Source organism: Podarcis raffonei, chromosome 1 (genome assembly GCF_027172205.1).
Source record: "Podarcis raffonei isolate rPodRaf1 chromosome 1, rPodRaf1.pri, whole genome shotgun sequence".
Classification (NCBI taxonomy): Eukaryota; Metazoa; Chordata; class Lepidosauria; order Squamata; family Lacertidae; genus Podarcis; species Podarcis raffonei.
Genome location: NC_070602.1, coordinates 8,429,036 through 8,449,452, shown reverse-complemented (window position 1 = coordinate 8,449,452; position 20,417 = coordinate 8,429,036). Strand labels below are relative to the sequence as shown.

The 20,417-nt window shown below is 45.4% G+C and overlaps 1 protein-coding gene across 5 annotated transcripts in view; it reads left to right on the top strand.

Annotated features, from left to right (window-relative positions):
- Window positions 1–20,417, top strand: part of RTN1 (reticulon 1) — a 143,823-nt gene that overhangs the window by 89,265 nt on the left and 34,141 nt on the right. Inside the window, exon 1 of one of the 5 annotated variants that reach the window (XM_053398050.1) lies at window positions 15,576–15,784. The exons of the other annotated variants lie outside the window; for them this stretch is intronic. Coding sequence (XP_053254025.1) covers window positions 15,724–15,784 — 61 coding nt within the window. The 5' untranslated portion in view covers window positions 15,576–15,723. Of the gene's footprint in view, window positions 1–15,575; window positions 15,785–20,417 lie in introns of those variants that run through there. 5 annotated transcript variants of the gene reach the window in all.

Sequence of the window (20,417 nt, the reverse complement as noted above, 5' to 3'; positions counted from 1 at the left end):
ACTGCTAAAATTCATCAATGTCATTCTAAGTTTATTATTATTATTTCAGCTCAACCCAACCTGCCACATTTACAGGAGTGGCACTTTAGGAGTCCCATTTTGTCTGCTTTTAGGAAAAGGAGTTTTATTCTTTTGCTGGTTGCCTGGTCAAGGAGTCTGCAACACGGGAGATGGCAGAGGGCAAAAAGCTATGTATTAGGGTCAGCGCTTTGAGAAAAATGGTGCAGAATAGCCGTCACAGCGTCTGATAAATTTCTGCCCCACCTAAAATTTATCTAAGAGCTGTTCAGCAGTGGAACGGTCTCCCTTGGGAGGTGGTGGACTCTCCTTCCTTGGAGGTTTTTAAGTAGAGGTTGGATAGCCATCTGTCATGGATGCTTGAGCTCTGATTCTTGCATGGCAGAGGTTGGGCTATATGATGTCATGATCCAGCATCTAGAAGCAGAAATCAACAATAGGAACAAATATGTGCCCAGTGCCCAGCAGAGGTGCCAGGTTCCCACAAGATTGGTGTGTGTGTGTGTGCGCGCATGGTGCGCGCTGCATGTGAGTGATGTCATGTGCATCATGAGTTGCACGCATGAGGCTGAGCGCTCTGGAGGAGCCGGCACTGGACCTGCAACATGAGTTGCGTGTTGTACGTGTGACAACACGCTCGTGCAATACGCTCAGGAACAGCCGCATTTTAGTTGGGACATTAATCCAGGAGGTGCAGATCCTGCTTCCCCCCCTCCCTCAATGTGGCAAAGAGCTGGGTGGGGGCAGGGGCAGGGGCAACGTGGCAGTGACTACACCGCTCTGTTCTGAAACTCAAGCAGTTGGCCCAGGATCTTGCTGAGAGAACTTGGATGTCTTGCTTTGGCCGCAGGAGTGCTGTCCGTGGTCCTGAACTCAACCACGGACTCTCTCCAAGGTGCTGGTGCAACCAGGAACCTTGGCTCTCCCCTTGTTGGGGCCATCATTCTTCTCCTTGGTGTTGGGCATCCCCATCAATTGCAACACACAAGTACACAAACAAAACTAGGCTGGTAACCCCACTTGTGTAGACTTCATTATGTCAAGAATGGGTGTGTTAATCTGCCTTTGCACCCCTAATTCTGTTTTACCTGTGGAAGAGTTATTGCCATTGCATCCTATTAGGCACCTAGTTTTTTAAAATATCAAAAGTGTTTCACAGAGAAAAATAGTCAATAGCTGCCCGGAGTGGCTAGGGCAAACCAGTCTATTGTTCTTAAAATTATTATTGACTAGGTTTATGACAAGGACGTCTTCCTTACTTTACTATTATTATTATTATTATTATTATTATTATTATTATTATCCTGCAAGCAATAAATGTCGAGAAAAATGTCTCCAACATTAAGTAGCTCTCAATGTGCCCCCCAGTTGACTTTTTCCAATGCATTAGGCCTGCTGTTCCCAAGAGATTGGCCTTGCAGAGCCCAATGACTCTATGCAGGATCTTTGGCAAAGTGGCTCTTTGAGGGATTTACAAGAAGAAGTAGATTGATGGCTCCCTTTAGAATGCTGAAGAAATCAAGTGCTGCTTCAGATAATCCCATCCACCCAGCAGCAACCGGCCCATCCTGATCTTAACAAAATTGCCCCTAGATACTATTTGCTGAGCTGTTTGCTCGGGGTGAGCATTCCTAAAAGAATGGTTAATTACCATAATCCAGATTCAGTGGCAGAGATTAAAAACACACACAGCCCCAGATCCTACACTGGGCTGTTTATAAGGCAGTGGACAGGGTTTTCAGATGCAGACCTAAGAAAGCCTGTCCCTTTGAGTGGTGCACTTAATGGATGGCCTTGGGCAGTGGCTCTGCTGTTGTTTACCCTCGGCAAATGACCTTCTCCACATGGTGACTGCGATGGGGGGGGAAAACAACAACCGAGGGAAGGCTTTGCAAATGATTTTGTTCATGTAAATTATTCAGCGCCGCTCACACACTTACAGGGTCAAAGTCATAAACCATTTGCTAAGTGCTGGACTGCTTTTACGTTACAGACCAGCCTTGTAAATAAGACCATGAAAGTCAGTAGCCTGCCGCCCCCCAAAAAAAAGGTGGCTTCTTTTTTTACTATCATGCTAAAAGGCAAGTCAGTAAGTATCTGGTATGCTGGCTAAGACCCTATCTGCCTGCGGACTGTCTCGCCAGAGTGGTGCATGCTCTCACTTGGATTGCACTCTATGTGGGGCTTGCAATGCACTCTTTGTGGGGCTACCTTTGAAGGTGACCCAAAAAATACAACTAATCCAGAATGTGGCTGCTAGACTGGTGACTGGGAGTGGCCACCGAGGCCACATAACACCGGTCTTGAAAGATCTACATTGGCTCCCAGTACGTTTCCGAGCACAATTCAAAGTGTTGGTGCTGACCTTTAAAGCCCTAAATGGCCTCGGTCCAGTATACCTGAAGGAGCGTCTCCACCCCTATCATTCTGCCCAGACACTTGAGGTCCAGCTCCGAGGGCATTCTGGCGGTTCCCTCCCTGCGAGAAGCGAGGTTACAGGGAACCAGACAGAGGGCCTTCTCGATAGTGGCAACAGCCCTGTGGAAGGCCCTCCCACCAGATGTCAAAGAGAACAACAACTACCAGACTTCTAGAAGACATCTGAAGGCAGCCCTGTTTAGGGAAGCTTTTAATGTTTAACAGACTATTTATTTTAATATTTTGTTGGAAGCCGCCCAGAGTGGCTGGGGAAACCCAGCCAGATGGGCTGGGTATAAATAATAAATTACTACTACTACTACTACTACTACTACTACTACTACTACTACTACTTTGTTTTTAGACTGGGTGTGGAGGAGAGGCAGCTTGCTCTTGCATGGTCAGCATGGAAGCCCAGGCTACTAGCTTCTTCCTCTTCCAGACTTGCCATTTCCTCGGTTTCCATGGTGCTGGTGATGGCGTGCCAATTTCTTCCAAGGTCCAAGGTGTCTGGGTAATTGGTATGGGAAGCCTCTGGAGCAGTGATGTAAAAATCTGGGCCTGAAGACTCCCCAGGGTTGATGGCAGTGCTGGAGTCTCCTTGGAGGAGGAGGGAATCCTGACCCAGATGGACCAATGGTGTGACTCAGCAGCTTCCTATGTCCCTATGGTTGCCTTTTTCTACACTTTCCCAACTCTACGATACCCTTCTTGAGGTGCAGCAACTGGAACCGTGCAAAGTGTCCAGTGTGTGGTCGCACCATAGGTTTGTCGAAAGACATTACAGTCATACCTCATGTTATGTTTGCTTCATTATATGTTTTTTCAGGTTACGTCCTGCGGCGACTCGGAATTACCAGAAAGGGTTACTTCCGGGTTTCGCCGTGCGCTCATGCGCACAAAATGACGTCATCTGCATGCACAGAAGCGGCAAATCGCAACCGCACATGCGCAGACACGCTGCTGCGGGTTGCGTTCTATTCATGTTGTGAACGGGCCTCCGGAACGGATCCTGTTCGCAACCGGAGGTACCATTGTAGCAGTTTCATTTTCCAATCTCTTTCATGATTATTCCTAACATGAAATGGGCCCTTTTCACTGTTACCATACATTAAGTGGATATTTTAAGTGATCTATCCAGCACAATCCCAAGATCTCTTTCCTGGTCAGCCACTGCCAGTTCAAAACTCAAATGTGAAGTTAGAAAAATACCCCCCCCCCAATTGACGTTTTATTTACATGGAACTGCATTTCCCATTTTAGTGCCCCTTCACCCAGTTTGAGGAGGTCCTTTTAGAGCTCTTTGCAATCCTGCCTACATAATTTTTGCTCTGCAACATCAGAAAGCCAGACATCCACACAGAAGGCCCTATTCCTGTTTCTATGATTTGTTTTAAACTGTTTTTAATAGTGAGTTTTAAGTTAATGTCACCTGCCCTGAGTACTGATGATGAAGGGCGGGTAAGAAGTAGAATACATAATATTAATATTAATAATCCTCCCCACTCCATTCCCAAATACGCTCCCAAACCAGGTGACCTATTTACTGAGCATCCATCCTGATATGAATAGGCAAGATTCAGAGTCACAGCATCTGATCAGCAGAGGAATCTACTACTCACAAGCTGATGAATAATCAAATGATGAGCTATCAAGTCACGTTCATAAGAATGGATGCATCTTCGAATTTTGGTTCCCTCAGTTTCTCATCTTTCCAATCTTAAATTTGCAAATGTGTGCTACTGGGCTAATAATAATAATAATAATAATAAATTTTATTTATATCCCGCCCTCCCCAGCCGAAGCTGGGCTCAGGGCGGCTAACAACAATCAAAATAGTCCAACATTCTAAAAACATTCATTAGAAAATTAATTAAAATCAAATTAAAATCAAATTAATGGCAACCATCAAGCAAAATTCTGTGCAGATTGCCAGAGGAGGGGGTCAGGCTGTGCCCTGACCAAAGGCCTGGTGGAACAGCTCTGTCTTGCAGGCCCTGCGGGAAGATGTCAAGTCCCGCAGGGCCCTAGTCTCTTGTGACAGAGCGTTCCACCAGATTGGAGCCGCGGCCGAGAAAGCCCTGGCTCTAGTTGAGGCCAGCCTAACCTCTCTGTGGCCTGGGATCTTTAGGATGTTTTTATTTGCAGACCGTAAATTTCTCTGTGGGACATACCAGGAGAGGCGGTCCCGTAGGTACGAGGGTCCTAGGCCGTATAGGGCTTTAAAGGTTAAAACCAGCACCTTAAACCTGATCCTGTACTCCACCGGGAGCCAGTGCAGCTGGTATAGTACCGGATGAATATGATCTCGCAGCGAAGACCCCATAAGGAGTCTCGCCGCGGCATGCTACTGGGCTAGAGAACCATACTGCAGATTTTGCAGCCTGGCTGTGCTTTGGTTCATGTATTGTTTCAGAAAGCATGAATCAGGTAGATTTGCCTGTAAATGTGAACTGAGTCAAATTTACCCTCTAACCTTGGCTACAGCTCATGAGCTGATGAATAATCAAATGATGAGCTATCAGGTACTATACGTCAGGTACTATACACCAGACGTTTGTCAGCAGCAAATAAATTGGATGTTTTGGGAGTCAGTTCTGTGCTGTCTCATGCCAGGTCTTTTCCAACGCAGTGACAGAGGGGGTGGTCATTGCCTAGGGATGTAAGAAGGCATTGTTTTCCATCCTGCGCTATAGTCGTCTCATGCACTGCTGTTTTCTTTCTGCTGCAGTTCATGATATCACGAGCTGTCCCTTGAGTCCGCTAGATGACATTGCAAGGGATCGTTGCCTTAGGAGAGCGAGAAAAATTCTCAGGGATAACTCACACCCCGGCCATCACCTCTTTAACCTTCTACTCTCAGGCAGGAGATATAGAAGTATAATCAGCCGTACCAACAGGCTAAAAAATAGCTTCTATCCGTGGGCTGTTAGGCTGTTGAATGAAAAATAAGATAGCGAAATTGACTTGCAAGGTGGTGTGTTGTTTGATAAGAGATTGAGTGTTTGGGGGGGGAGGGAGGCTCGTTTAATTTCATTGTACACAGGTTGTACAATGACAATAAAGGTTTTGTTATTATTATTTCCGCCCAAACCACTGTTATGCATCTTTGGTTTCTATGAACCTTACACCATTTATTCCATAAATTATGTTGTCATTATGTTATTCATGGAATCATAGAATAGTAGAATTGGAAGGGAACCCAAGAGTCTGCAATGCAGGATTCTCAACTAAAGCATGTTCAACTTCTTTATAAATGACTTGGATTAAGGAATTGAGGGGATGTTCATCAAATTCACAGATGACACCAAACTGGGAGGGGTAGCTAATGCCGCTGAAGACAGAATCAGAATTCAAAATGACCTTAACAGATTGGAGAACTGGGCGTAAGCTAACAGTGAATTTCAACAGGGACAAATGTACGGTTCTGCACTTAGGCAGGAAGAATCAGATGCATAAATATAAGATGAGGGACACCTGGCTTTCTAGCAGTACATGCGAAAAGGTTCTAGGGGTCTTGGTGGACCACAAGCTTAACATGAGTCAACATGTGATGCATGTGATGCAACAGCAAAAAAAGCTAATGCTATTCTAGGCTGCATCAGCAGAAGTATAGTGTCCAAGTGCCTTAGTCAGACCGCACTTGGAATACTATTTCTGTGCACCACAATTTAAGAAGGATGTTGACAAGCTGGAACGTGTGCAGAGGAGGGCAACCAAGATGATCAAGGGTCTGGAAACTAGGCATTATGAGGAGTGCTGGAAGGAGCTGGGTATGTTTAGCCTGGAAAGGAGGAGACTGAGAGGAGATATGATAGCCATTTTCAAAGGCTGTCACAGTTGCCTTTCTGGCTACAGAAGGGAGGAGCATAGAGGGCAAGAGAATGAGTGGAGAGCCAAATCAGGAGGATCAATGGCTTGGAGCATCGAAAGGTATAAGGCTATCTCCAGGTGAAGACCTTGTGCATGCGTGAATACCGTATTTTTTGCTCTATAAGACTCACTTTTTCCCTCCTAAAAAGGGGAAATGTGTGTGCATCTTATGGAGCGAATGCAGGCTGTGCAGCTATCGCAGAAGCCAGAACAGCAAGAGGGATTGCTGCTTTCACTGCGCAGTGATCCCTCTTGCTGTTCTGGCTTCTGAGATTCAGAATATTTTTTTTCCTTGTTTTCCTCCTTCAAAAACTAGGTGTGTCTTGTGGTCTGGTTCGTCTTATAGAGCGAAAAATACGGTAAGTTCTCTGTGTGAGCAGAGGCTTGTAGTCTACACCAGCACTGGTGAACCACTGACCTGCGGGCTTATTTACTTATTTGTTAGTTCATAAAATTTGACTGTAGAAAAACCATCAAAGCGGATTACAAATTAATTAGGCCCACCAGCTCCCGTTGTTTGGCCTGCAAAGCCATTTTGGTCAAGCCCTCCAGCCCTTCGCCTGTCAGGTGTAGGGCAGGTAAAGATGTGACTGCGCTCAAAGGGAGGGGGTTGTATCACCCTGTGTGCACAGAGTTTTGCAAGCATCAGTAGCCATACTCTTTCTATATTTATTTTTCCTGAAGCAGCTGCTTGAAATTGAGCTGTCAGAAAGTTCAGGATTGGCTCTGAAAAGACTCTCAGTTATTCTGCCTAGCTGACTCAGGAGGATGCACAAATGTGAACAGATGCACACACGATACTAAGCTGTCTGTATCAGCCCAGCACATCTTTCTTTGTTCTTTTAAAAACTTATATAAATGCATGTGCAGGGCAAAGAGGTCTGCCAAAGATAACGCGCTTGGATTAAATGCCTGCAGTCTGTACTTTTGGTCCCATTTCATTCTGGGTGTCAGTCTTGTGAGTGGGAGAGGAGAAGCAGACCAGGAGAGCCACAACAGCAGCAAGCAAACTCTAAATTAATCAGCAGTTTGGGGAAATCTGCTCATTGTTCCTGTGCCAAAGTAGGACTTGATTATTGTAATTGCGCACACTGTGTGCATGTATTTCAAATCTGGTCCTGGTTTTGGAAGCCAAGCTTTGGGAAACCTGGTCTTCAGAATTCATTCATCACTAGCCAATTATCATCCGCCACGTTTTACGATTCGGCATTTTCCCCTTGACAACACAAAATCATAAAATCGCCTTAGAACTTTATATATATATATATATATATATATATATATATATATATATATATATATATATATATCCACCATTTTAACCACTTCTTATGCATTTCTTAACTTTATATTTCCTTTACATCTCTTAACAAATCATCCTCCCCCTTCTTCATTTTTACAATACTTGTAATAATACTCCTCACAAAACTTCTTGCAACCCTACAAACGTCGTCTGTTCTTCACAATTACTTTTCAAATAGTCCGTAAATTTACTCCAGTCTTCCGTGAATTTCTGGTCTCGCCGGTTTCGAATCCTTCCTGTTAGTTTATCTAGTTCTGGATAGTCCGTTAACTTCATCCTCCATTCTTCAATCGACGGTAACTCTTCTTGCTTCTAGTTTTGGGCTAATAATATTCTTGCTGCTGTTATTGCATATAGGAAGAGCTTACATTCCTTTGTATTTATATCACTCCCCACAATGCCCAATAGAAATGCTTCTGGTTTCTTTATAAATGTATATTTCAACATTTTTTTTCAACTCATTATATATCATCTCCCAGAAGCATTTCACCTTTTTACATTCCCACCACATGTGATAAAATGTTCCCTCTTTTTCTATGAAAAAGATGGTTTTGTTTCTATAGCTTATTCCTTATAGTTTGTATTTTATTGATTTGTTATTTACAGCCTTAAGACCTTGCCTTTGGGCCAAAAAGTCTCTCAGAGAGGCTTACAAAAATCAGTACTAAGGTGGTCCATGACCTCAGGCTGATGATCTAAAAAGACATGACACAGAAGGAAAAGGGAATGGGAGGGAGGAGGAAAAAGCAAGCTCAAGAAAATGTTCCCAAAACCAGATGTTGTTGGTGGTAGCTCTGGCTGTCCTATCCTAGATATTTGTTGCTGTTTTAAAACTTCCTTGCACGCTGGGGCAAAGCAACTTAATTTCACATATACACTTACAGGGTCTGAGCCGGTGGTGACTGACCAAGAATGAGACCTTGGAGTCATAGGAGATAGCTCCATGAAAACATTGACTGGGTGTGCAGCAGCTGCAAAAAAAGAGCAAATTCCATGCTGTGGATCAAGAAGGAAGGCATTGGAAATAAAACTTGTTGAGAAAACAACACCGTTATACAAATCTGTGGTGACTATGGAACTCACTGCCACAGTGGGCGGCTTCAAAAGAGGATCAGGCAAATGCGTGGCAGAGAGGGCCATCAATGGCTGCTCACGGCTCACGGCTATGCTCTACCTCCACAGCCAGAAGCAGCAAGGGCCCTAAGGAAGTCAGATTATCCTCCACCAGGGCCAGGGCCTTTTCAGTGATGGCTCCGACCTGGTGGAATGCTCTGTCCCATGAGACCAGGGCCCTGCAGGATTTAACTTCCTTCCGCAGGGCCTGTAAGACAGAGCTATTCCGCCTGGCTTTCAATTTCAACTTAGCCTGATCTTTTATTCCCCTTCCTTCCCTCCCCTCCCCCTTTTTATGAAGATTACCCGCCCTGGGATCCCACAGCTAATTCTCCCCTGGTCTCCTCGCTGGCCCAAATAGGACTAACTTAGCCAGCTAGCCCTGGTGATCATCTAATGTTTATTGGATGGATTTCCCCCTAAATTGATTTGTGAATTCTGAATTTATTGCTATTCACGTTTACACTGTATTTTATGCTGTTTTTTTGTTGCATCCATTAAGTGTTTTAAATTTGTTGTTAGCCGCCCTGAGCCCGGTTTTCTGAACCGGGAAGGGCGGGGTATAAATAAAAAAATTATTATTATTATTATTATTATTATTATTATTATTATTATTATTATTATTATTATAATATACCAGTTCACAGCAGGGGAGAGGGCTCTTGTGCTTGAGTCTGGTTTCCGGGTTTCCCACAAGCATCCGGTCAGCCCCTGTGAGAACAGGATGCTGGACCAGGTGGGCCTGATCCAACAGGGCTCATCTTACTCTATTCTACAATGCAGAGCTGGAAGAGAAAGTCCTTCAGAGTTTAGTCATCGCTGGCGGAAAGCTCTTTCAGTGTTGATAGGACTGTTTCCAAATACACAAGGGTATCCTGATTTTAATCCGTTAAATGTGTTGGGGGGGCTGTAGCACTTTGGGCGGAGCCCAGAACAAACTGACAACCAGAGCTGCTTTTTATGTCTAGCAGCGCTAAGTATAGGACAGATTCATGCGGCCCCCCCAGGGCCTTCGCTCGGTGGTAAGAGCACACGACTTGCATGCGAAAGGTCCCCGTTTCAACGCTCAGCCTCTCCAGGTGGATCTAGGAGAGATGCCCTTTTTTCTGCGGTCCTAGAGAGCCACTGGGACGTGGGTGGCGCTGTGGGTTAAACCACAGAGCCTAGGACTTGCTGATCAGAAGGTCAGCGGTTCGAATCCCCGCGTGAGCTCCCGTTGCTCGGTCCCTGCTCCTGCCAACCTAGCAGTTCGAAAGCAGCTCAAAGTGCAAGTAGATAAATAGGTACCGCTCCAGCGGGAAGGTAAATGGCGTTTCCGTGCGCTGCTCTGGTTCGTCAGAAGTGGCTTAGTCATCCCGGCCACATGACCCGGAAGCTGTACGCCGGCTCCCTTGGCCAATAAAGCGAGATGAGCGCCGCAACCCCAGAGTCGGCCACGACTGAACCTAACAGTCAGGGGTCCCTTTACCTTTTTAGAGAGCCACTGCCAGGCAGAGTAGACTGCATTGAGCTAGGTGGACCAATGAATTCTACCACATAGGCAGGGCAAATCACACTGGTGTTGGTGCCCATAGGGAGCTTTGAGGCATCAGTAAAGCAGCAAGCGAATGTGGGTTGCAGCAACATGGGGAGACGTATCTGTTAGAATTCCTCCTCCGTGATTGCAGCCATGGGATTTTTATCCATCACATGACGGTATATGTTTTGACCCCACAGAGTGGGAAGTGACAGAGGCAGGATATTTATTTTACTCTGTTCCGTGAAGTGGGACTATTGTCCTTTGTTCTTTTTCTCTTTGCTGCCTGATGCTAGAGAGAGAGAGAGGGAGCCATGTTGCAGTGCTCCGTGTGTGTTTATATGTAAATAAAGTAGATTAGCCAAAATGCTGAGTTGCTGAGGTCTGTTATGCGAACTGCGCAAACTCTGCGGATCCCTAAGTGTGCCGGTGTCGGTTGGCATCGGTCGCTGTGATGTTCGGTCTGAAGAAAGCTTTTGAAGCTCCCGAACGAAAGACCAGGAGGGAGAGAACATTCCAGTCGGGCATGTGTCTCTGCCAGGGTCCTACTCGAGTGTAGGCCGAGCTCCTGACAGTATCCACTGTGGGGGGGAATTCACATTTTTAAAAATGCAGTTATTTCTTAGCAAATAACCATTTTCACTAGACAACGAGAGTCTCTTTCGAGATTTTAACCAAGGGAGCCACACCCTTTTGCTCAAACTCTTTGCAGGCGAGTCTTCCAAAGCCACAGTGTGAAAATGCAGCCTCCATACCTGGTTGGCGGGCTGAGTTGGCTTTGAAATCTGGATACAAATCGTCTTGGTTCACCGAGGACCAATTCTGTACCTTAGTTCAATTCCATGCCACCATCTGCATGTCGTAGGAGCAGAAATGGGCATGAATATTCCTGCCTGAGAAAAAGTGGCTTTCTAAGGTGCTTCGAGACCCAAAATGTTTTTTTGCCTGAGCCGGACAGGATGCATTTCCTGCATTTCAGGGGGTTAGACTAGATGGCCCTTGGGGTCCCTTCCAACTCTGCAATTCTGTGATTCTATATTTGAGAATACAGTGGACGCTCGGGTTGCAAACATGATCCGTGCGGGATGCACGTTTGCAACCTGCAGTGTTTGCAACCTGCGAGTTGCGATTTGGTGCTTCTGCACATGCGCAAAGCGCGATTTGGTCTTCTGCGCATGCGCGACCGCCAAAACCCACAAGTAACTCGTTCTGGTACTTCCAAGTTTCGGCGGTCCGTAACCTGAAAAAACGCAACCTGAAGCGGCTGTAACCCGAGGTATGGCTGTACTGGATCTCACAGCAAGCAGAGGGATGGAACCTCGGGTCACGTGCCCATCCCCAGTCTGCCACAAAGTCAAATCTCAGGGCTTGTTGGGAGGGTGCCACTAGAGAGGGACTGGCGGGGCCCAGAAATCACCTGACCCCAGGGCCCCTCAAACTTGGCAGAGGGCTTAGTACAAGACCCTGTGTCCTGGTGAGGTGGGCTTTTCAAACCCTGCAATGGCCCTATTTATCTTAGTGCCTGTTTAAAGTAGTTTTTATGCATTCCGTTGCACTTCTTGATTATTATTTTTTGCATGGCGCCGTTCTGCTTATTTCACATTGTGATTAATCTCAGAGTTGGGGAGGTGTGTTACCGATGGCACATGAGTGAAGGAATTAATGAGTTGGTTTCTTCTGATTTTGCTGCTGTTGCTGCTGTTTTGCTCCACTTGGGGCTCTTCCAGACGACCTGCTTATTGAGCATTTGCTTGCACAAAGCTTATCTGGAGGGTCCTTCCAGGCGTCCATTTTATTGTGCATCCATGATGATTTGTTCTCATGATGATAGTGGGGCAGTTAGACACAATCCTGCTTTCAATTGCCTGTGAAAGTTTCAGGGTAGACCATGGGTAGGCAAACTAAGGCCCGGGGTCTGGATCTGGCCCAATCGCCTTCTAAATCTGATCCGCAGACGGTCCGAGAATTGGCATGTTTATACATGAGTTGAATGTGTGCTTTTATTTAAAATGCACCTCTGGGTTATTTGTGGGGCATAGGAATTTGTTCATTATTTTTTTTCAAAATATAGTCCGGCTCCCCACGAGGTCTGAGGGACAGTAGACCAGCCCCCTGCTGAAAAAGTTTGCTGACCCCTGGGGTAGACATACTGCTTTGTTTCCAATCAGTGTTTGTCCCAGAGTTTCCTGCTGAAACCCTGTAAATTTTTACACCACAAATGTTCCAGGGTGTGTGTATGTTTTGTCGTCCCACATTTGTTGCACTATAGTACAAGGGTGTCCCTCCAGATGGCAGCAATGCAGAAACATCGGGGAGGCATTGCCAAACAACTAATAAAGTGGGGTGATGTGTCCAGTATAAAATCTACCATTTGTGCACTACTGTTGCGTCAATGGCAAGTTACAGAAAAATCCTACCAAAAAGAACCCCATCGGGCTGGAACGATGAAAGTCTTCATCGAGCCTTTTTTGTTTGTTTGCAGGGACAGTAAATGCCAATAAGCATTCATCCCGCATTCATACTAATTTGCTTGCGGGATGTTTGCAAATCTTCATCAGTCGCTTATTCTGCGTTTTCCTCCAACTTTCCTAACCAGAACAAAAGCCTGTTTCTTTTTTCAAAGTGGATTTGTTGTGCTAGGGGGAAATAGTGCTTTAATTTACACAAAGCTAAATCTATGCCATGTGCTTGAATCTTTCCTGCAAAGGAATGCCAGTCTGCAGGCACCCATACACTCAACTGGAAGTGTACACAGAGCGAAAAGCATGCAGCATTCACTTCCTACGTCATTGATAGCCTTTTTCTAATTTTGTTGTTGTTGTTATTTCCACCACACGCTGTCATTGTGCTTTGTGCCATACTGACAGGCCCCTGCTGTCAAGGAGATTACAATCCAAAACAGACAGTGAGAGAGGAGAGCAGTTGGGGTGGGGAAAGAAGATTTTGGGCAAATGCCCTTACATCTACTCTCAGCTTCCTTAAAGTGGGGAATGAGGACTAAGGCTGTGATCCTAACCTCACCTGAGAGTAAGCCCAAGAACCTCAAGGTCCACCTCTCTCCATATGAACCTACCCAGACCCTGAGATCATTCTTGGAAGCCCTTCATGTGCCTCTTCCATGAGCGGTCCAGAGGGAGGCAACATGAGAGCAGGGCCTTTTCTGCAGTGGCTTCCTGTTTGTGGAATGCTTTCCCTAGGGAGGTTCGTCTGGCGCCTTCATTATACACCTTTAGGCACCAGACAAAAATGTTCCTCTTCAACCAGGTCTTTTGGCTGATTGAAATCCAATGCCCTTTTAAAATGTGTTGGGGAGTGGGGGAATTATTGAGCTGTTCTTGTTTTTATTTTTGTTATGTACAGCGGCACCTTGGAAGTCGAATAGAATCTGTTCCGGAAGTCCGTTCGACTTCCAAAACGTTCGGAAACCAAGGCGTTGTTTCCAATTGGCTGCAGGAAGCTCCTGCAGCCAATTGGAAGCTGTGTAAGCCGTGTTGGGTGCCTGGTTTCCAAAAGAACATTTCTGAGCACAATTCAAAGGGTTGGTGCTGACCTTTAAAGCCCTAAATGGCCTCGGCCCAGTATACCTGAAGGAGCGTCTCCACCCCCATCGTTCAGCCCGGACACAGAGGTCCAGCGCCGAGGGCCTTCTGGCAGTTCCCTCCCACCGAGAAGCCAAGTTACAGGGAACCAGGCAGAGGGCCTTCTTGGTGGTGGCGCCTGCCCTGTGGAACACCCTGCCTTCAGATGTCAAGGAAATAAATAACTATCTGACTTTTAGAAGACATCTGTTTAGGGAAGTTTTTAATGTTTGATGTTTTATCGTGTTTTTAATAGTGAAGATGCCTCTGGAGGAGCCTCTAGTTCAGAAGGGGAACCTTCCTCTTCTACCCAATCACAGAAGGGCATGAAGAAAGCCAGATGTTACTTATGGGTACCCAGATTGCCATCCGTGTATTAGGTGGCATGGGAGAAATCTCCTTGTCAGAGAAGGGCCTGTGAAGTGGTCCTGAAACCCAATAGTCTAGCTAACCTCTGGAGCACACTACCGCTTCCTAACATGAGACAGATTTGAGCTGTGGCTGTGTGGGTGATTCTGGATGATCCTGTCGATTTCTGTCAGTGTCTCACTTTTCCCTTCTGAAGCTTGGCTTTCCACATTTCTGCATCAGGTTGTGATTTCATTCGAAAAGGTCCCCAAAAATTATTTAGCGCCATAGTGCAGACCTTTCCTTGTATGCACGTTTGTGTGCAGTTTTGCCTGCTGTACAGATTTTTTTGCAAGCTATTATCCCTAATGGAATGCATTTTATACGCTGTTTTCTTTAATATGTGCATTTTTGCTCACATTACTTGGTGTTGCAAAATTCGGAATAGTGCAAATTTCGAACCATGACCCTGTGCTTTGGTTTGCATATTGATTCAAAAAGTGCGAATTGGCTACGTTTACATGGAAAACCAAATCTCTGTTAACCTCTGTGCCTAGTTGTGTGGGGTCTGTTGGATGGTGGCAATTTCCTGATTTTGCTGGTTTTACATACATATCCCCAGTATGGATTATACTGGAAGGGTGCCAGTGAGCATGGCAAATGTAACCTAAGGCTCTCTTGTCATACACAGTAAAGCACAATTTGTGATTTAGTGCTGGATCTTGATCTCTGCTTCCTACCCTGCCGTTCAGTGGCGGTGTTGGCATATTTATCTGGGAAAGCAGGATTAGGAGAGACCAGATGGGCTGGAGAGGAGAGGCAGAATCGGCAGCCTTTGCCGTAGAAATCCCAAGAAAAACACTGGATTTCTTGAAATTATCAAGAAATTTCTGGAAGACGCCGAGTGTCTGCTGGCTGCAAACACATAGCAAGCCACACCCTTATTCTCTCTCTCTCTCTCTCTCTCTCTCTCTCTCTCTCCCCCTCTCTCTCCCTCTCCCTCTCCCTCTCCCCCTCCCCACCATTTCTCCCTCTTCTCCCCCTTTCCCCATCCACACCCAATTTGTTTTTGTTCCTTCGCTGTCAGGTTTGGTTAACCGTTCCGTCGGCTTAACATCATTAAGCGTCTCCTCTTACAAAAAATAAAATAAAAAATAAAAATAAAGCACCATCCTTACTATTACTTGCAAAGCAACTGCAGCATCTCCCCCCCCCCCTTTTTTTTTACAAAAGAGACTGGTCCCCAGGGCAATCGCAGCATCCTTTTTGCTGATTTGCTGCAGTGGCGACTGCAGCGCTTACACTGTGCCCTCCCCCCATCTTCCTCTGTTCTGCTTAACAGCATCCCTCCGTAGCCAGTGCAAGGGGGGGGGGTGAGAGAGAGAGAGAGAGAGAGAGAGAGAGAGAGAGAGAGAGAGAGAGAGAAGCAGCGGCAGCCGTGCCGAAACCCACTCACCTCTTCCTGCCTTGGAATGCTTGAGTGGTAGGAAAAGGCAGCACCTGACTCTGAGCCGAAGGAAAGGTACCCAGCCGTTCCCATCCTCTCCCCAAGCAAGATGCAAGCCAGCGCTGATTCTACGAAGATGGAATGCCTCTGGAGCAATTGGAAAGGCCAGGGTATATTTTTACACAATTCTTCTGCTCCGGTTCTTTTCCTTCCTCCTTGCATGCCTGAAAAAGATTGCATGGGGGAGATTCGTCGCGTGTGTTTTGCATCCCATTATTATTATTACTACGGCTGCTTCTTTACCATCAACATCTCCAGGGCCCTTGCATGCTTTTAATGTTTTCTACACATTTCTGTTTGGCATTACTGCTGTTTTGAGAACAGAAACGAGAGAGGCATCCCAGGCTGGTGGTGGTCTTTTAACAGGCTCCACTCCCATGTGTTTCTATTATTATTATTATTATTATTATTATTATTATTATTATTATTATTAAAATGCAACATCATCTTTCCTTCTCGCTGAGAAGGTTCCTCTTGCCTATTGCTGGGTTTTGAGTACGGCTGCCCTTAAATTAGCGCGATCGCTCAGCCAAGTGCTTGGGAGAGGCGATCAGGAACCTGGAGGGGGGGGGATGTTTCTGTCTCTGGTTTCGGCTGCTCTGTGGTGGTTGTGTTTTGGAAAGAGCTTAGTGCATTGGTTTTGTTTTGCTTTTGTCAAGGGACACACCCATTGTGTTAGCTCTGGTGAGACCATTGCAACTCGGGCGGCAGCTCAACTTGGTCTTGAGAGCCCCTTGCTCAAGCCATCTTACCGCCTTTTCCTATCACCTAACTTTGGTTTTTCCCACAGCCAAGGACTTGGGCTTTTCGAAATCTCAGTGTGCCGCTGAAATAAACCATTACCTATTGTTTTTATTTAAAGCCCATCATATTCCCAAAATAGTTCACGGTCGTGGTCATCTGTTGAGGAAAGGAAGGCAAGCGAATAAGGTGCTACCCTTCCGTCACAAGAGATTTATTTTGAACGCTGTCCCACTGGGTGTGGCAGCCTACCTTCTCCTTGCCTTAACACTGCTTTTCAGCCATTTTTATGCAGACTTTGCGGCTCTTTGCAACCTTGCTTTGTTGTGGTGGGAGAAACAAGTCTTTTTCCCTGCACAGCGATCTGTCACGCATTTTACCAACCTTTTGTTTTGTCACCTTTTTCCATTTTCAAATGCTGCTTCGTTTTGCCAAGGCACCTCTTCCCCATCAGTGTAGAAACAGCATTGTTTGTGTTCCCCTGGAGTGTGAGGTTTACATTCAAGCTGTGTCTAACTGAAAGGGCCTGTGTGTGTGTGTGTACGTGTGTCTATTCAGATGTAATTTCAGAACACCGCAAAAAAAAGGAAACCGACCGCCTTGTTAGCTCAAATGTGATTTGACAGTCCTTTGTTGAATCGGGATGTTGTTGTTTTGACGAATGAGATATGAACAGGGTGTGTTGAAATTGAAATTCCTTAATGGAATCTGGCTCAAAGATTCCAAATGGGATTTTCAAAACGATGCTTCTATATAGAATGTAAAATTATTGATCCTACCGTTTATCAAATGGTCTGTAGTATCATCTGATCTTGTAAGAAGATTTGAAGGCTAGGATTTCAAAAAGACAGATGTGTTTGCAGGAATGAAATTACCCCAGTATTATTACTATTATTTTCTGATAAATTGTAAGATAGAAGATTCCATCCACTAACTTTTTTGGGGAAAGACGTGTTTGCTAAGCGAAGCTGTTGAATTAACCTTCACATGACACAATGCTGTGCATATCTGCTCAGAAGTAAGCCCTGTTGAAGTCAATGAGGTTTACTCCCACGTAAATGTATAGGATTGCAGTCTTAAAGTCAAATTTGTGGGTTGTTTGTAGAAAACATGCCTCTCTTTTTTTTTTAAAAAAAAAATCTACCGCCATAGATGTCATATGTTGTCATTTATTTCCACCTCATCTGTTTTGAAATCAATAGCAAATATTGCTTAAAATAGACTGGAACGCCACAGCCCATATTGCAATAGAAATCTACAGAGCTGGAACAAATCCTCAGTATTTGCTTATTGCAGGTAGGGCAAGTGTGATAAAATTATTTCTGAATAAGCTGTGTAATCTGCAGGTGTAACACTCTAAAAGCCATATTAGTGAGTTGTTATATTGGAGGGGGGAATATAGATCATTGGGGGGAGGAAAAAAGAAATTTTGATTTCCTAAGAAAGTCTAGACATCTTCCCTTGTCTCTGGTCATTTAATAGAAATGTACGAAAATCATAGAGGGAATTAGTCACAGATACGGGGATTAGATTGAAAGGGAAATAGAATGGTGCCTTGAGAGGTGGATGAATATATGGACTGAGCGAAAAATATTGTGGGTTTAAAAATGACCAGCAAACTAGGTTTCTCAATCATAACAGCATTTTCATATGCAAAGGTTTAAGGCAAAAGCTGATCAGCTAAACGAGCTTTGGAATGCCCAGCCTTACCACATGCTTTTTGTAAACATCATGTGGTGGTTGAAATTGGCTGAAGAACACCATGGCAGAAATCTACAGTGAGTTTCAAAATTGAGGGGGGATTAGAGGGCTGTTTCACCTATTCCCACATAAACAAATCTGAGTTTCTTCTACCTACTATTCTTTTCCATTTCATTTCTATACTGATTTATATTTTTAAGAAAAATACATTAAAGCAGTGTACAACCTACATTAAAACATCAAGTAAAGTGATCCAGAATAAAACATTCCTCAAGAAAGTAAGATATAAAGCAACTTAATTATCAGGAAAATGTTATCTTGAAGATTTCAAAACGTTACAAAGGAGGTCAACAACAGAATGCACATTTAACGCAGCAACAGCAATAGATATGTTCTGTGCTTATGATAATATTTTATTCCCTTGTTAATTATTCTGTTTTAAATGTGCATGTTATATTTGACCTTAGCAATGTTTTCTTTCGAAATGCTTAAGATAATTGTTTTCCTTTGTTAACTTTGCTGCCCATCCTGCCAATGGCGGCTCATGGCGGCTGTGGAAGCTCAGGCTCAGTGACCTGGGTCTGCACTAGGAGGCAGCCAAGATGGTCTCTGGCCTCTTCAGCAGCCTTGGCTTTTGTAGCTGGAGTCAGTCCGGACCCCACCCTCCCAGGCCAGGTAGGGGGGGAAAGCCTGTAAGTCAGGGAGCAGGTCTTCCAGGGCTCACAGCCAAGGTGGTTTGCCGTAAAAGCACACCTCAACAGGGGCCCAATCCTGGCTTTCTTGCAAATGTGCCTGTTTAATAACATGATTTGCAACACCTTGCAGAGCAATTCATAAGTTACATTCACCTAAAAAATGTAATGTGCAGAGAGGCTTTATTTTTACCTTTGTCAAGTTATGATGCTCATTTTCCTCACTCTGCAAACCAGATTTCTTCTGGTGGGTTTGTGGGCATGGAGCGTGGATGGGGAACCTGAAGCTATAGAAGGGGGAGAGAGTCAATTCCCCTTGCAATCCTACCTAATTCACAATTTTTGAAGCAATACGAGAGACAAAGCACAGCCAGGGTTCTTTTTTCTGCCCTGAATTTTTGCAGTGTGGTTCTCCAGCCAAGTAATAGGGGAGGTTGTGCGTAAACACGCACATACCTGTGAAAAACAACATGCAATACTGCATCATATTAGGGAAAATTGCTGTGCCAAAAAAAAGTATATGTTAGGCAGATTTGCATACGAACATGCGCAGAGGAGAAATTCGCATTGAAATGCTGATGGATCTTCACAAGGGCATTTTTCAAGCAAGATTTGCAAACTGATGTGGAGAACGGACCTGAAGGTTGGAAAAATGAGAAGCTGAAAGTGACAGCTCCGCTCGTCCCTACCTGTCGCCCTCCAGATGTTCTTGGCTCTCCCATCAGCACCACAAAATATGTTCAATAGGGAGCGGCAGTTCAGAAAGAGATGGAGGGCACTAGGTTCCTCACACCTGTCCTGTATTAATATTACTGGTGGGAATCCAGCAACAACTGGAGGACCGCGTGTTCCCCATCCCTGTCTTGCATAGACATAGGTAAAGGTAAAGGGACCCCTGACCATTAGGTCCAGTCGTGACCAACTCTGGGGTTGTGGCGCTCATCTCGCTTTATTGGCCGAGGGAGCCGGCATACAGGTTCTGGGTCATGTGGCCAGCAGGACTAAGCCGCTTCTGGCGAACCAGAGCAGCGCATGGAAACGCCGTTTACCTTCCTGCCGGAGCAGTACCCATTTATCTACTTGCACTTTAACATGCTTTCAAACTGCTAGGTTGGCAGGAGCAGGGACTGAGCAACGGGAGCTCACCCCGTCGCGGGGATTCAAACCGCCGACCTTCTGATCGGCAAGCCCTAGGCTCTGTGGTTTAACCCACAGCGCCACCCGCGTCCCTTGCATAAACATAGCGCATAGTTAAACTGTGGCACTCCCTCCCACAGCAGGCAGTGATGGCCACCAACTTGGACGGCTTTAAAAGAGGATTAGACTGATTTCATGGAGAAGAAGACTGTTGGTGGCTACTACCCATAAGGGCTGTGCTTTGCTTCCATTGTTAGAGGCAGCGATGATTCCGAACACCGGTTTCTAGAAGCCACAGGAGGGGAGAGTTGTTATTGCACTGGAATCCTGCTCCCTGGTTTCCCAAAGGCACCTGGTTGGCCCCTGTGAGAACAGGATACTGGACTGGATGAGTAGTTGGCCTGTTGCAGCAGGACTCTTCTTCTTTTGTTCTTATGGTGGTGATTCCTCCCCGCCTTTGGTCATTTTATTC